At 36.7% G+C, this 14,944-nt stretch overlaps 1 protein-coding gene across 1 annotated transcript in view; it reads left to right on the top strand.

The window, feature by feature from the left end:
- Positions 1-14,675, top strand: part of Arhgef28 (Rho guanine nucleotide exchange factor 28) — a 248,065-nt gene extending 233,390 nt beyond the window's left edge. The window contains exon 35 of the mRNA XM_077795966.1: positions 13,548-14,675. Coding sequence (XP_077652092.1) covers positions 13,548-13,711 — 164 coding nt within the window. The 3' untranslated portion in view covers positions 13,712-14,675. The remainder of the gene's footprint in view (positions 1-13,547) is intronic.
- Positions 14,676-14,944: the final 269 nt, after the last annotated feature.

Here is a 14,944-nt window from a genome sequence, read left to right as displayed (position 1 = left end):
ACATATGTTCTCTTTTGATTGTGGTTTCAGTAGTTTAAAATTCTAAATTTACCTCTTTTCCATAAACTGTCTACTTTTCTAATTGTACAATTCCTAAAAATGTTTAATTTCCAGAAATGTCATCTTTCCTCTGATAGCATAAATTTAAAAAGAACGTCCAAGGGTGTGAAGTCTTCATTGAACAAAACATATCTTCAATATATTATGTTGTACTTTTAAGTTGTAATTATTTTTGAGCAGCAGAAACTCAAGGCTGTAATTGGAAAAGATATTTCAGAATTTGGTTTCTTAGCAAATGTTATTTCAACCAAATGAGAATTACAAAATTAATGTTTCTCATTTGAAAAAAGATTCGTGTTGTACCAAGAATTGTAAATACCAATGTCTCAAAACAGAATAGGCCTGTAAGTTCTTTAGATCTCATAATTTTACAGTGGATGAAGAAAAACAAAAACACTCATGAGTAGTCTGTTAAAACAAAAAAAATTGGAGGCCAATTTTTTTAAGTCTAGTAATAACATAATTATTAAGAAGCAGGTAGAACTAATTAGCTTGGGTGTGTTTGATTTAAATGCTTGCTGCTTTCTGGATTAAAGGAAAGCACCGCTTCTTGCATGTGTAAGAATTTTAACAGCTGTTTTCCCCTCTACTGAACCAGCGAGAAGTAAATGCAGCATTGAAATTCCTATGTTGACTTCCTGCCTTATTCAGCTGGCAGAGAAATGAATTGGATTCTTCTCACAGCAAAAGGAGAGGCGTGATTCTTCCTGAATGGGGAGGGTCATGCTGGCAGCAGTTTCCAGAAAGCCAGAGGCTCTTTTGCTGGGATCCTTAGTAGTCCATGATCTCTGTATCCTTAAAAGAAATTTCATGCCACGACAGTACTACCCTGTCCTGCGGCTCCCTGTCATTTAATTCAGCATACCACCTAAGAGAGTGTCCTTGCTTCTTCACCGGGACTCCAAGATCTGAATATTTTAATTTGTTTCCATCGTTTAAAAAATGGATATTTATTGTCTAATTGAATATGGACAATTTAAAATATATACAAAATTAATAGAGGACTCAAGCAATCACTCTTCTACCCATCACCCCTTTAAAAACTAATGGCCACAGAACTGGGTTTGTAGCTCAGTGGTAGAGTGCTTACCTAGCACATGTGAGGCTGTGGGTTCGATCCTCAGCACCACCTTAAAAATAATAATAATAAGTAAAATAAAGGTATTGTGTCCATTTAAAAAAATAATGGCAAGTTGTGTTTCATCTAAATTCCCACTCCCTACATCCTGTATATTATTTTGAAGTAAATTCTAAAAATCATCTATAAATACTAATTCACCCATAAAAACATTTCAATAGATATCTCCCAAAGATAAGGCATTCATTTTAAAACCATTGTCACACCTAGGAAAAAAATTAACAATAATTCCATAATGTCAAAATATAGTCATATGTTTAAATTTCCAATTGTTTCATCAATGTCACCTGTGTGTATCTTTCCAGTTTGTTTTTTTTTTGGACTCCAGACCCAAATAAAGCCCACATATTACACTTTTTTTCTTTCTAGTTTAATGTATCTAGTAATAAAAAAAGTTTAATTATGAAAAAATTCAAAAATTATAGAAAATATCTACTCATCATATATTTAACAACTGTTTACATTTTGCCACATTTGCTTCCAATATCTTTTTCTTTTTAAGAAATAATGTATTACTGATATGGCTAAGGACCCTCCCATTATCTTGTCCTTCCCCCCACCACTCAGAGTTAACCAATATCCTAAAATTGGTATATATCAGCCCACAGTATATTTTATGCTATTGCAGCCCCATCACCAATATCTCATGTTTTTTGTTTTTAATATTTATGTAATCATATTATTTATGTGTATATTTGCAACTTGCTTTTTCACTTATACATGTAGCACAAAATGTTCATAAAATTGCTACCTTATTCAATTTATGAATAAGCCTGTTTATTACCCTAGTGATGAGCAAGTAGGAGGTTTCCAGGGTTTTCCCATTACAGACTATGCTGCATCACATTTCAGTGTGTGTCTCCAGAGCACAGGGATGAGAGTTCACCTACAAATGGTAAGGATAGGATACCTACAGCTTTGCCAGGTGGACTGATTTCTAAAGTTATTGCACACTGTTACTATCTACGGTAATGTGTGAGTGTTCCAGCTTCTCCATACCTGCCTCAACACTTATCATTGTTCAGTTTCTAATTCTTTTGCCAGTATAATGGGTATGAAATGGTAACTCATTCTTTCCATTGATTCTTTTCTGATTAGCAATGAGATGTAGTTCTATTTCATAGTTTCAGGATTGGCTTTTTAGGCTCCTCTTCTGGGAATTCTCTGTTTATATACATTTTTTTTTCTCTTTTTCCCCTAAGTCATAGTAGATTTTGAAATCCCCAAACTGCCCACTCTGAGTTATACTGAGAAAATATTTTTGAATTTTTGAAATAATATTTATAATTATATCTGCACACTTTAAAATTGGAAAGGGACATTTGAGAGAAGCGAACTTTTTATTCTTTCCTTTTTGGGGGGCGGTGGGAGGATGTGTACCAGAATAGAGCCCAGGGGTGCTTAACCACTGGCCTCAATCCCCATCCCTTTTTGTATTTTATTTGGAGAGAGTGTCTCACTGAGTTGCTTAGGGCCTCGATATGTTGCTGAGGCTGGCTTTGAACTCACAATCTTCCTGCCTCAGCACCCACCAGACCTACTGAGATTACAGTTGGACACCACTTGCTTCCACAGTGGGCTCCTTCAAGATGGAGAAGAATCAACCACAAATGCAGTAAACCCTTGGAGTGCTGTTTCTGTATTCTGAGACTTAACCATTTGCCTTATTATTCATTTGCATATTTTGTTTCTACTTCTCACCATTTTCCTCCAAATCCCCTGTATCTCTCTTGATAATTTACCAATATTATTTTACACACAATACATCTAATATCTGTCAGCTTTATTTTCTTTTCTGGAAATTTTGCTTTTTTTTGAATTTTTTAAAATTATAGGTATTTTGACATAAACACATGGGGTGCAACCCATTACAGTTTTGATTCCATTCTTGTGGGTTGAACATGACATGGAGTCACACTCACTGATCAAGTATTCATAAATTAGTATAAGGAAAGTTATGTTCGATTAATTCTACTGTCTTTCCTATTCCCATCTCCCTTCCCTTCCCTTCATTCTCCTTTGTCTAATCCAATGAACTCCTATGCTTCCCCTCCGTATCCTTCCTTGTTATGGGTTAGTATTCACATATCAGAGAGAACATTTGGCCTTTGGTTTTGGGGGATTGGCTTATTTCACTTTGCATGATATTCTATAGCTCCGTCCCTTTACCAGCAAATGCCATAATTTCATTCTTCTTTAAAAATGAGTAATTCTTCATTGTCTATATATACCACATTTTCTTGATCCATTCATCTGTTGAAGAGCACCTGGGTTCATTCCATAGCTTAGCTATTGTGAATTCAGCTTCTATAAACATTGATGTGGCTGCGTCACTGTAGTATGCTGATTTTAAGTCCTTTGGTTATAAGCCAATGAGTGGGATAACTGGGGCAAATGGTGGTTCCATTCCAAGTTTTCTAATCTACATACTGCTTTCCAGAGTGGTTGAACCAATTTGCAGTCCTATCAGCAATTTATGAGTGAACCTTTTTTTCCCACATCCTCACCAACATTTATTGTTACTTGTATTCTTGATAATTGCCATTCTGACTGGAGATAGAATCTTAGTGTAGTTTTAATTTGCATTTCTCCAATTGCTAAAGATGTTGAACATTTTTTTCACGTATTTTGACATTTATATTTCTTTTCAGTGAAGTGCCTGTTTAGTTCCTTTGCCCATTTATTGATTGGGTTATTTGTGGGTTTAGTTATTGTTGTTATTGTTTGTGTGTGTATATGTTCAGTTTTTTGAGTTCTTTGTATATTCTGGAGGTTAATAATCTATCTGAGATACAGGTGGTAAAGATCTTCTCCGGTTCTTTAGGCTTTCTGTTCATATTCTTGATTGCTTCCTTTGCTGTGAAGAAGCATTTTAGTTTGATGCCATCCCATTTATTGATTCTTGATTTTAGTGCTTGTACTTTAGGAATCCTATTGAGGAAGTGTGTTCCTGAGCCAATATGATGAAGAGTTGGGCCTACTTTTTCTTCTAGTAGGCACAGGGTTTCTGGTCTAGCCCTAATGCCTAGGTCTTTGATCCACTTTGAGTTAAGTTTTGTGCAGGGTGAGAGATGGGGGTTCAATTTTAATCTACCAATATGGATTTCTAGTTCTCCTAGAACTATTTGTTAAAGAGACTATCATTTCCCCAATTTCTGTTTATGGAAATTTTGCTTTTAGTATCCTCTGTACTTCTGTTCCAATATGACCTTGCTCCCCACTTCTGCTCTGTCCTTGTCACCTGCCACTTCTTGGCTCTCTCATGCTGAATCCTCTTGCTCTCCATCCAGGCTTCCTCCTTCCTGGGACATCACTTTATTGGGTTGTATGTGTGTGTAAAGTATATCTCTAGGATTTTTCCTAAGAAGAGATGAAGTGAAAGTAAATTTTTTCTGGATTACTTGAAATGCCTTTTAAAATCTCATTTAATTATTTTTGCTACTATGACACTCCTTTACTGCTATTTTTTTAGAAAAAAAAATTTAATCTTTTCAGAGTTTTGAAGGGTTTGTTTCTTCTCCTTTCAAGGGTTGTGCTGAGAAATCTAATTCTGTTCTGATTCCTGATCTTTTGTTGGTGACCTATTTTCACCCTGGGAGCTTTTCTGTCCTTTTTTATTCCTATTATCTGAATTTTATAACATGTCTTTATGTGATCTTTTGTTAAAATTATTTTTACCAGTTATTCATTAGGCTCTTTTAACTTGGAGGCATATTCCTTCAAGTTCTGAGAAATAGTCTTTTTCTTTGAATTTTCTTTCAAAGAAATAATTCTTTCTCTTCAGTTGTGCCTTCCTTGAACTGATCTGGTTGGAAGTTGGAGCTCTTAAATCCTCTGATTTTTCTGTTTTCCTCCTATTTACATTTACTCACATTTTTGTCCTGTTTCGTGGGAGATTTTATTTTCTCCTTTTAAAAATATTTTTTCTTTTAACATTTTTTTATTAGTTGTCAATAGGCCTTTATTTTATTTATTTATATGTGGTGCTGAGAATCAAACCCAGGACCTCATATGTGATAGGCAAACACTCTACCACTGAGTCATAACCCCAGCCCTTTATTTTCTCCTGAACGTCCTGCTGTTCTTTCAATTAAAAAAAAAAATCACTACCATAATTTTAATTTCTAAGACATTTTCCTTGTTTCTTAGGGGTCAGTGTTTTACAGAATCTTGTTTTGTGGCTGAAAGTTCTCTTAAATATTTCTTTGAAGATAATAAGTATGATTTTGGGGAAATTTTCTTTTGCTTTCCACATTCCTGAGTTGTGTTCTGGACTTTTCCAGTTGGATTTGTCTCTGTGTTTATTTTAGGCTTCCTCTGCCGGGTTCCATAGCATACCTACCATTTGTACAAGAGATATGTGCATGTAGAACAGTGCCTGGAATTTAACAAGTACTCAATGCATTTTTTTTTTGGTCATTTTAAAGGTTTTCCACATGCCTGGATATTTATAGATCACCTTGAAGTACCTTAAAAAATAAATGTAAATATTGAGACTTTACAGGAGAAAATGTTGAAAACATAAGCCACGTTAGTGTTCTGAGAAATCTAAAAGTTTTTCAGTTCAAAATATATAAACCTTCATCTGTTTTGATCAGTTTTGAAAAGTAGCCTCAATAATACATTAGAAATAATGGAAAAAAGGCTTAAGTTTGTAAACTACTGACATTTCACAGTATCATTTTAAGTTGGAGAAAATTCAGGTTTGCCTTTACAGAAGCAGTTCTCACTCACATCCTGATGTACTTGGTAGCTCAGGAATTACTAATAATTTGTGGCCTATTTTATGTGTGGGACCCCCAATAATTTGAGCAAATATATGGTTGTGTGCTCTGCTGTGAACGTTATCCAGTGTTGTGGGGAGATTTGAGGCCTGCCACCTAGTTCACATGCCTCAGTAGACAAATAAGGACATGGATGTTCACTATATGGTTACCCAAGATGGAATAATAGTAGCATCTCAGTGGGAGAAGCCTGTTTGCAATTCTAGCTTTGTTACAGCTACAGTTTGATTCTGCTAAGAGAACAAGGATCAAACAAAATGAAATTTTAAGGTCTTTTCTAAGCATAAGAATTCCAAGTTAATGATTTCCTATGAGTCTGACCACAGTAGATAGAATTTTTGAGCCAAATATTCACAACTCATTCATTTATTTGACAATATATATTGTTGGAACTAGCTATATTACTTTATTTCTTAAATGTTACTTTATTTATTTATTTATTGGTACCAGCGATTGAACCCAGGGGTGTTTAACCACTGAACCACATTCCCAACTCTTTTTATTTTTTCATTTTGAGACAGAGTCTCACTAGGTTGCTTGCAGTCTCACTTAGTTGCTGAGGCTGGCTTTGAACCTGTGATCCTCCTGCCTCAGCCTCCCAAGCCACTGGGATTACAGGGCTGCATCACTGCACCTGGCTTAAATGTTACTTTTAAATTTTAAATGAATTCAAACTTTAAAGGCCAAAATTCCAAAACAACTTTATCAATTTATTGCTAAGGGAAAAATAAAACCAGGATAAGTTATTTTTGGAATCACCTAGAAGGTATTATTATTGTATTTTCTAGGCAAGAGCAAGGACTATAGCTGAATCAATAACATTTTTATTGTAGCTGTAAACTAAAATGAGCCATATTCATTTTATCCACTATTTGTATATCTTTCTAAATAGATAGAAGCCTATAGACACACTTGCCAATGACTTGTTATATAGTTGCATTAAAGTTGATACAAACATGTTCAGCATCAGAAGGAAGCCTCTCATTTATTGCCACGGTATCCATTTATATCAGATATATAGAAACTACATTGTTGGAATAGCAGAGAAACCTTTATAATATTATAGTCCGAATGTATGGAAGGCTACTGATTTTAAAATGTTATCATGGAAAATTTCAAACATACAAAAGAAGAATAATTTAATGAATCCCATCTACCTACACTGAACTTAACAATCACCAACTTTCAGCCAGTCTTGGATGGATGTCCTTTTCCATATCTTTCATATTGAGTTATCTTTAAATGAACCCAGGGCATCCTTTAATTTCACCCCAAAATACTTCAGTATCTTTCTCTAAAAGTTATGACTTGCTTTTTAAGCATCTTCACAATATTATATAAAATGATATTGATAATTGCTACTTAAAATCATGCTGTCAGTACTTGTCTTTGATAGTTTCATAAATGCCTTTTCCCCTGGGCTTCTTTAAATTAGGATCCAAATAATTTCATACATTGTGTTTGGTTGCCATCTCTCTTAAGACTCTTTTAATGTTCTCTTTTCTTTAATCTTATAATTTATGTACAGAAAAGACCACATTGTTCATTTGTTGAAAAGACCAGGTTGTTTTTTGTTTTTTTTTTTTTGTCTAAAAATATTTCCATACTCTGGACTTTTCTGGTTGCATTCCCACAGTTTCATTTAACATATTCTTCTGCTCCTTAGTTCCTATAAACTGGTAGTTGGGAACAGAGATTGGATGCAATGCAAGTTTTATTTTTCTGACATGAAAATATCTCCATGGATAGTATTGTATATTTCCTATTGCATCCTATCATGTGACACACAATGTCTGTTCCTCTCTTTACGATATTAAGATTGATCCCTGGGTTCAGATGTTGCCAGCCTGATCTGTTATAAAGTTTCCCATCAGCTTCTGTCTTAATAGTTTCAGCAGCCATTGATGATGATATTCAGGGTTATGATCTTGTAAATTTGGAAAACTTCACCTATTTCCACTTTTCACCCCTGATTTATTCTAGCATCAATTATTTACTTTTTTGTTTTCTCTTAGTTTATAATGGACTTATAGTTCTCTATGACCTGGTCTCCAAAGGGTGTTGTATGGAACACAATACTATAAGGTACACTATTGAGAAAAGGCTTCCTGAGTGGGGGGTATGCCTCATAGTGTCTGTTTTCTTCCTCGGAGGGATTCTAATATACATGAACCTATTCAAGCTCTGAACAATTGTCAAATAAGAAGCTTGACTTACCTGGAGTTTCACCAACTTATTTGATCACTGTTTTCTTTTGTTATGAATGCTTATTGGTATCCTGCTTAGAAGAACACTTTGAAATGTGCTTCAAGGATAAGGTGAAAAATGTTCCCCTGGGACTTGCTGCTTTTGAGGTCATAGTGACTTAACGATGGCACCTTCTTGAGAGAAAGATGAATGTGAGAGCCATCAAAGTTCAGGTGGCAGATTCATATGTTTCACTGTTTTTTTGTTAATATAATTTCATCTTCTTTGTATTGATTGCTTCAATTTCTTTGTTTCTTTTCAGCTTACTTATATAACCAATATAGAATATTCTAAATATGTTAATTATGAAGGAAATAAAGTCCAACTGACACAGTCACAACTTTAAAAAATTATAACACAATTTGCTTTTTTGACAAATTTGTATGTGCACATAACACACACACACACACACACACACACACACTCACACACACATGCTCCAAAGCACATTTCAATGATTTTATTTCAGGTGTAATATTGGTACACGAGGAATAGAAGGGGAAATCATAAAGCTAATTTAGTTTGTTTTTTTTTTTTGCTTCAGATATCAAGTCCAGATTGGTTTTCATGCTAGAGGCTCACATCCTGTTTGTGGCTGTCTATGGAAAATTGAGTTGAGCAAAATTAGGGACAGAGACCAATTTTCCTTTGCTCTGAAGATACCTCAAGCTCTCTACAATAAAAGTTTTCCACTAGATGGAAAATATTGTTCATTAATGCTCCTGAGAAAAAAACAGTGATTGCCAGTAATGCCATCAGGAAATGATTTTTCAGTATTTCAGAGTGTAAGCATGAATCGATCACTAAATAGGGAATACAACTTATTTTGCAGAGTTGGAACATTAACAATAAAATCATGGGTATTTGAGGTACAGTTATTCTAGGAAAGTGTGAATTTTGATTTTAGGAATGTGCATGAGGAATATAGTCATGAGAAGTACAAGTTAGAGCACTTGATTAAAATAAACAAGGGCAGAGCCAAGGCTGGGAAGGAATGAGGTTCTGTTCTGTGACCCCCGTTGAAAAGGATGGAATGGGATGAGACGTGAGGGGCTTGAATGGTGCATCATTAGTGATTTTGACAGTAAACTAAACATGCTCTAGTGCTGGACTTCTGGGTTCTTGGCCATTGGGTACACTGTTGGGCTAAATTCAGACATTGGCAGTTGATGTTTATGATGAAAATTACACAGTGATTTTGAGTTTAAATAAAATTTTCATTTAAAAATGAAAATGATCGTGATTTTAAATGTGTTTCTATTCAGAAGGCCAAGACTACATTAATTCAATATTTTTACATTATAGACGATCCTTTCCTGCTTTCACAAACTTGTTCTTTATGAAAGTTGCTCTGAGGTTTAACAAGAGGAGAGATCCAGTGTAGATTTTAAATGTGGATGTTATTTTCAACTCATTAGTTAGCCTTCCAAATTCAATCTTTTGAGGATTGTGTGTGGGCTTGCCTCAAATATGTTGGAAAAACCAAAGATAGAGGGGTGGAAAAATGTCTGACTGCCACCATAAAAACATTATTTTAAGTGCAGCTTCAGGTAGAATTTGATTGCACTTCCTGAGTGAAAAAAAGGGTAGGAAAACACATTTTTTAAACTTCAGTTTGTTACTTGATAAATCAATGTGCCAAAGCACACATGTAAAAATTCACATGCTATGTGACAAGTTTGAGCGGCCTTCGTGATGATTTCAGTTCAATCCTTCATGAGCTGATGTTCAGAGGGGATGTGACTTGTCCAGGGTTTTTTTTATTCCACCTTGTGGTTTGGGAGATCTCATTTGCTTCATAGTTTAGGGGTAACTTTATCCATTCTAAATATGACACACAATTGTATTTCACACATGGAGTCTTAGACTGGTCTTTAAAAGCAGCCAATTATCGAGTTGGCTCAAAATAATAATGATGAGCTGATGGGAGGGTGACTGACTCTCTTCCCTGTTAGTTAGAATTTCCAATACTGAGTGAGCAAAGTCTGAAGATGATAAATACAAATGTCAACAAACAGGCTTCCAAGAGGGGATAAAGATCAGGAGACTTAGGGAATTGTCCCTGATTATCAGTCCTCTACGTATGCATGTCCCTTGGCAGCTTGGGTATTTTTTTGCCCCATGTATCCCCAAGAGAAAGCAGCCATGCCAACTAGAATGTGAATAGCTTTAATTTTAAAAACTGCATCAGGAGACTAACTTAGATCCCACAGTGGTCCTCATAAATATGAGGGTGGAAATTTCTTGTGGAGGATGAAATTTTAGTCTGTGAACAGAACCCTCACTATGAAGCAGAAAAATCCCTGAAACAAGATTTTACTTTTCCACTTGCTATAGCCAGGTTTTGGGTTTTTTTTTTTTTTTATGTGCGTTAGTCTATTTGTCCTTATTTTAAACGTAATAATACTCATTCTGTTTCATTTCCAGAGACATGGTTAGGATCAAATTAGTTCTGTTCTGTCAAGAGAGACAGTGTTGGTTCTTTGCAGTCTGAAGTTTTGTTTCATTATAATAGTATTCAATTTTTAGTGGACCAAAATTATGATTGAATTAATACTTCTCTGTTAATTAAAAATAAACCATTCTATTTTTATCTCCTATTAACAGGCATTTTGATCATAAATGGAATTGGATGATTAATTTTACGCCCCAAGAATCCTGCTTTTGGGATCAGCAATGTTTAATTTTCACAAATGTTTCTTTCAGCTTGGGGTTCTATGTGATGAGAGGACTCTCTAGGGTAAAATGTGTAGAAAAAGGTGGCTGGCCCTGAGAAGCACACTATTGCTGTGCTGGAGTTCTTTCAGGGTTGAAATGGAGTAATAAAGCCAGAAATCATGGAATGGTTTCCAATTTCAAAGACAGACTGTCTGACCTTGCCTGCATAGTTCAGGTAGAAACCAAGAAGGGACACAGAGAAGGAAATTGAGTTCCTGTCCAGGTGACGCACAACCACAACAATATCCAGCAATACATCTGAAATTACAACATGGGCCATTTTACCATCGGGCTCAACAAGCTCTTGTTAGAAATGTTTTCTACTATACTTTTGTTCTAATTTGAAAGCATTCTGATTAACTCTCTGCATTCAGACACACACACACAGACACACACACACACACACACAGTTTCCCCACCCCACCATTCCTTCTTGGTCTTCTATCTTCCTAAGTTCAAGCCTGCAATTTAATTTAAGGTAATACTTTCTATTATGCATTTGGTTCCCTGGCTTGTTCTTTGGACAAGTCTCTTGTAGCCATTAAAGGGACTTCCTAGGTTCTCAGGCCCATCAGTATTCGGGACCTTTTGCTACATGTTTCACCTCCAGAGGAAGGAAACTTACATGGATTAAGGGCTTCCCTTGTGCCTGGCATTGTCACACTTGTCAGCAGTCACCTCCCAGATCCTTGTTCAACAGATGATTTTTCCTTCTCAATGTAATATTTCTTGTGCCCTGGCTGGATTCTCTTTTGAAGAGAAGGCTGTGACTGGAACAGCTTGGGTGTCTGCTCACGCTGCTACATAGAAGTTTTGAGAGTTTTTTTCTTCCTTTGAAGTTGTGTGGTATTAACTTGAGCAGTTTAACTGGGACTTTTTATATTTAGAATGGCTTCATTCAATGGCGGGAGGAAAAAATGGAGAGTGTGAATGTGTGTCATGGCCACCGACAGGCATACTCTGTCTGCCAATGGGTAAAAATGATGGGGATCATTCTAGATTGATATGCTCTGATAGTGAAATCTGTTGGGGATATTTGTGTTTGCCTGATTAAGTGGACAAGGTTCCTAGTTCTGTAATAACTGTTGTCAATTTTGAGAGGCTCGTGATGTCTTTTGCTTTTGTATTTTTTTCTCTTTTTTCCTTTTTGGTAAGTGATGGTTCAAAAATGTAGAACTTTGGGGAGGGCAAATATTAAACATCCAGGTTCTCTTAACTCAGAAAAGATGTACAAGCCATTTCTGGCACACTGAGAAATGAGAACCCTAAGACTCCGGAACTGCTAAGCAAATGTCTTCACAGGTCACGGTCCTCTGAATGGAGAGCTGACTAACTTCCTAGCTGCGTGATGTCCTGCTTAGAGTTTAGCCTGAGGACAGTTTCTGCAGTCAGAGAGGGTCCTGGATAAATGGTGGCAGTTAGAAACCTCCTCTGTAGTTGTTTTACCTGTTGTTATTGAGTTATTGGCATTTGAGGTAAAGATTTGGTATCGGGCAGGAGAATCAAGTCACCTCATTTAGGTGGATTTTTTTTCTTTGTGCCCGTGGGAATGTAAAAGGTCAGTGTGGAGTCAGGGCCAGGGCTGGTCTAAGCCTTTGAGCATGCTGTGGAGGGAAGCCTCCCTCCCTCCTTTCCTTTCCTCTCCCTCAGACATGCAGTTCAGCTTTTGGCACTGCTTCTGGGGGGTTCTGTGTCTACTTCCTGTGGCCCTGCTTGGCCCGACTCCATCGACTCAGCCTCCTATTGGAAATTTGGTGATCAAAGAAATGATGGGTAGCAAAGGCCACCACCTCCCCTAAGATAGATCCTTGTGGGGACAGGTCTGCTGTTCATTTCTGCTAAGCCTTGTGGACTCCTTTACTAGCAAACAAGGATCTGTGTCAGGAGGGTAAAAATCACAAGCATTTTTTTTTTTTGTCATGAGAATGCTAACAGGCATGATATCCATCCAGATAATAGATGCTTTGAATAAGATGTGGCAAGAGTTAGAATGGCCTCTGGTTAAGGGGTCTCAGGGTAGTTCACCCTCCCTGCCCACCTGGATTTCCATGCCTGCTCCACTTTTGGTTCCAACAGAAGCTGGTTATTTGTAATATTGCCATATGGCTGTGCCTCAGGGAGGATGGTTAATGGAAGAAGTGCAGTGAAAATGGTTTGCAGCAAGTGTCTTCCTTCAAATCAAGCATCTCCCCTTTAAACCACACTATTACAGGGTTTTACCAGAAAGGGGCAGGGGCAGTGCCCTGCTGTTGCTAGGTAACCAGAAAGGGCGGGGGGTGGGGTAGGGTGTTCAATCCCAGCCATAGTTGATATTGGCTTGATTTTCTTCAAGAATCTGTCTACTCTTGCTATGGATTCTGTGTAGTGTTAACAGATCTGCGCAATGGTAAGGCCTGAGGGTCTCCCTCGTTCCTTGACTTCTTTCTCCCCACACCTTGCCCATACCAGTGAAGTCCCTTGTACTTTGTGATTTGAATATTGAGGTCATTCCTTAACTTTGAGGTATTCTGAGGCTGACTTCCTAATCTTTGAGATCTAGTTTCATGTGCTTTGTGTCCCAAGCTGGCTGTCCTGTAACCTGTGCTATCTGTCTGTTTCAGATGTGGACACTTCCCGAACTGAGTCCCCAACCCCACAGGACACAAATCCACACTACCATCAGCCACAGACATTGATAGCAGAAGCAAACTTAAATCTACAGACAATGGCCAGACAAGATGGGGAAGTTGGAAATGGAGCTGAAGAAAATATTTTTTACCTCTAATTGTGTGTCATTATTTTTTCAAACAAGCAACAGACAAAACCACTGTCACTTCTGACTTGTGTGTATGATTGTGCCCATATTGCTTTATGAATATTTACCATTTCATGCAAGTTGATTTTTTTTCCATGAGTCTAATAATTAAGTTATTGAAAACAGTTCTGTTTGTATAATCTTTAACTTATCACACCTATTTTCAACTTTCTGGAGGAGAAACTAACTTGAATAAGCAGAGTATATTAAAATTGTTTGGACTTTAAAATTCCACATCGCATTTTTTGCACAGTCATCCGGAGTTTTGAAATGTCCTTTAAGATCAGGATGAAGCAACTTGGATTTAAAAAGTAATATTCATAAGGGGTAAACTTTCATTGTCACAGCAGTAGCTTATTAAGACTGGCCTCAGTGCCCAAGAAGGCAGGGGAGGCTATGGGGAGGGCTTTGTCTCAGCTAGCTTGTATGTGTTCATTTCTCTTTGGAACATCAAAGGTGGAGATCTGTCTTTATTACCATTCGACCAATGTGTCCTGCTTGGGTACCTGTTCTGACTCGGTGACCACTGTGCCAGGGACATAGTCTGAACATGCCTAGGTCCTAAGCCACATGCTCTGTGACATATTTTATTGGTCCTGATACTGGTAGGGTTTCAAGCCACAGTTCAGCAGCATCTTTCAGCCCAGCTCAGACACCTACGCCTGGACATTTTGATACAAATAGTAAAACTCTTTCAGCTAGCCTGTCCATGGGGCACTTGGAGCACCAATGACTAACACTCACTGGAAGGGACACTTCCCTTCAGTTCTTTAAAGACGGAAATGGCTCACTCTTGATGAGATGTGCTGCCAGATAGTCTTTTCCATAGAGGACAAATGGGACATCTTGCTTTCTGTATACTATGGGTCTCTGTGAGAAAATAACCAGGAAATATTTTTATTTTGTTCTTCAGAAATATTTGTATATGTTTTGGTCAGTGTCAATAAATGTCTTTTATCTCCTTATTCCACTCTGTAATTTTAATATTCATTACAGGACCATAGTAAAGCACACATTTCACACACATATAAATCTCTCCTTATAAATAGTGAAAATAAATCAAAACTATTAAATTCATCAGAATTATAACATTTCCAGGAAGATGTGATGGAAAGGGAAGAAGAATTCACTCAGATCCTGATTTTGTTTTTCCTACTTAAAGTTATTAGTTGTATATCTAGATCATATTTTTACTTCAGAAAT

The sequence above is a fragment of the Urocitellus parryii genome, chromosome 1, assembly GCF_045843805.1.
Source record: "Urocitellus parryii isolate mUroPar1 chromosome 1, mUroPar1.hap1, whole genome shotgun sequence".
Lineage (NCBI taxonomy): Eukaryota > Metazoa > Chordata > Mammalia > Rodentia > Sciuridae > Urocitellus > Urocitellus parryii.
This window is presented reverse-complemented; position numbering and strand designations above follow the sequence as displayed.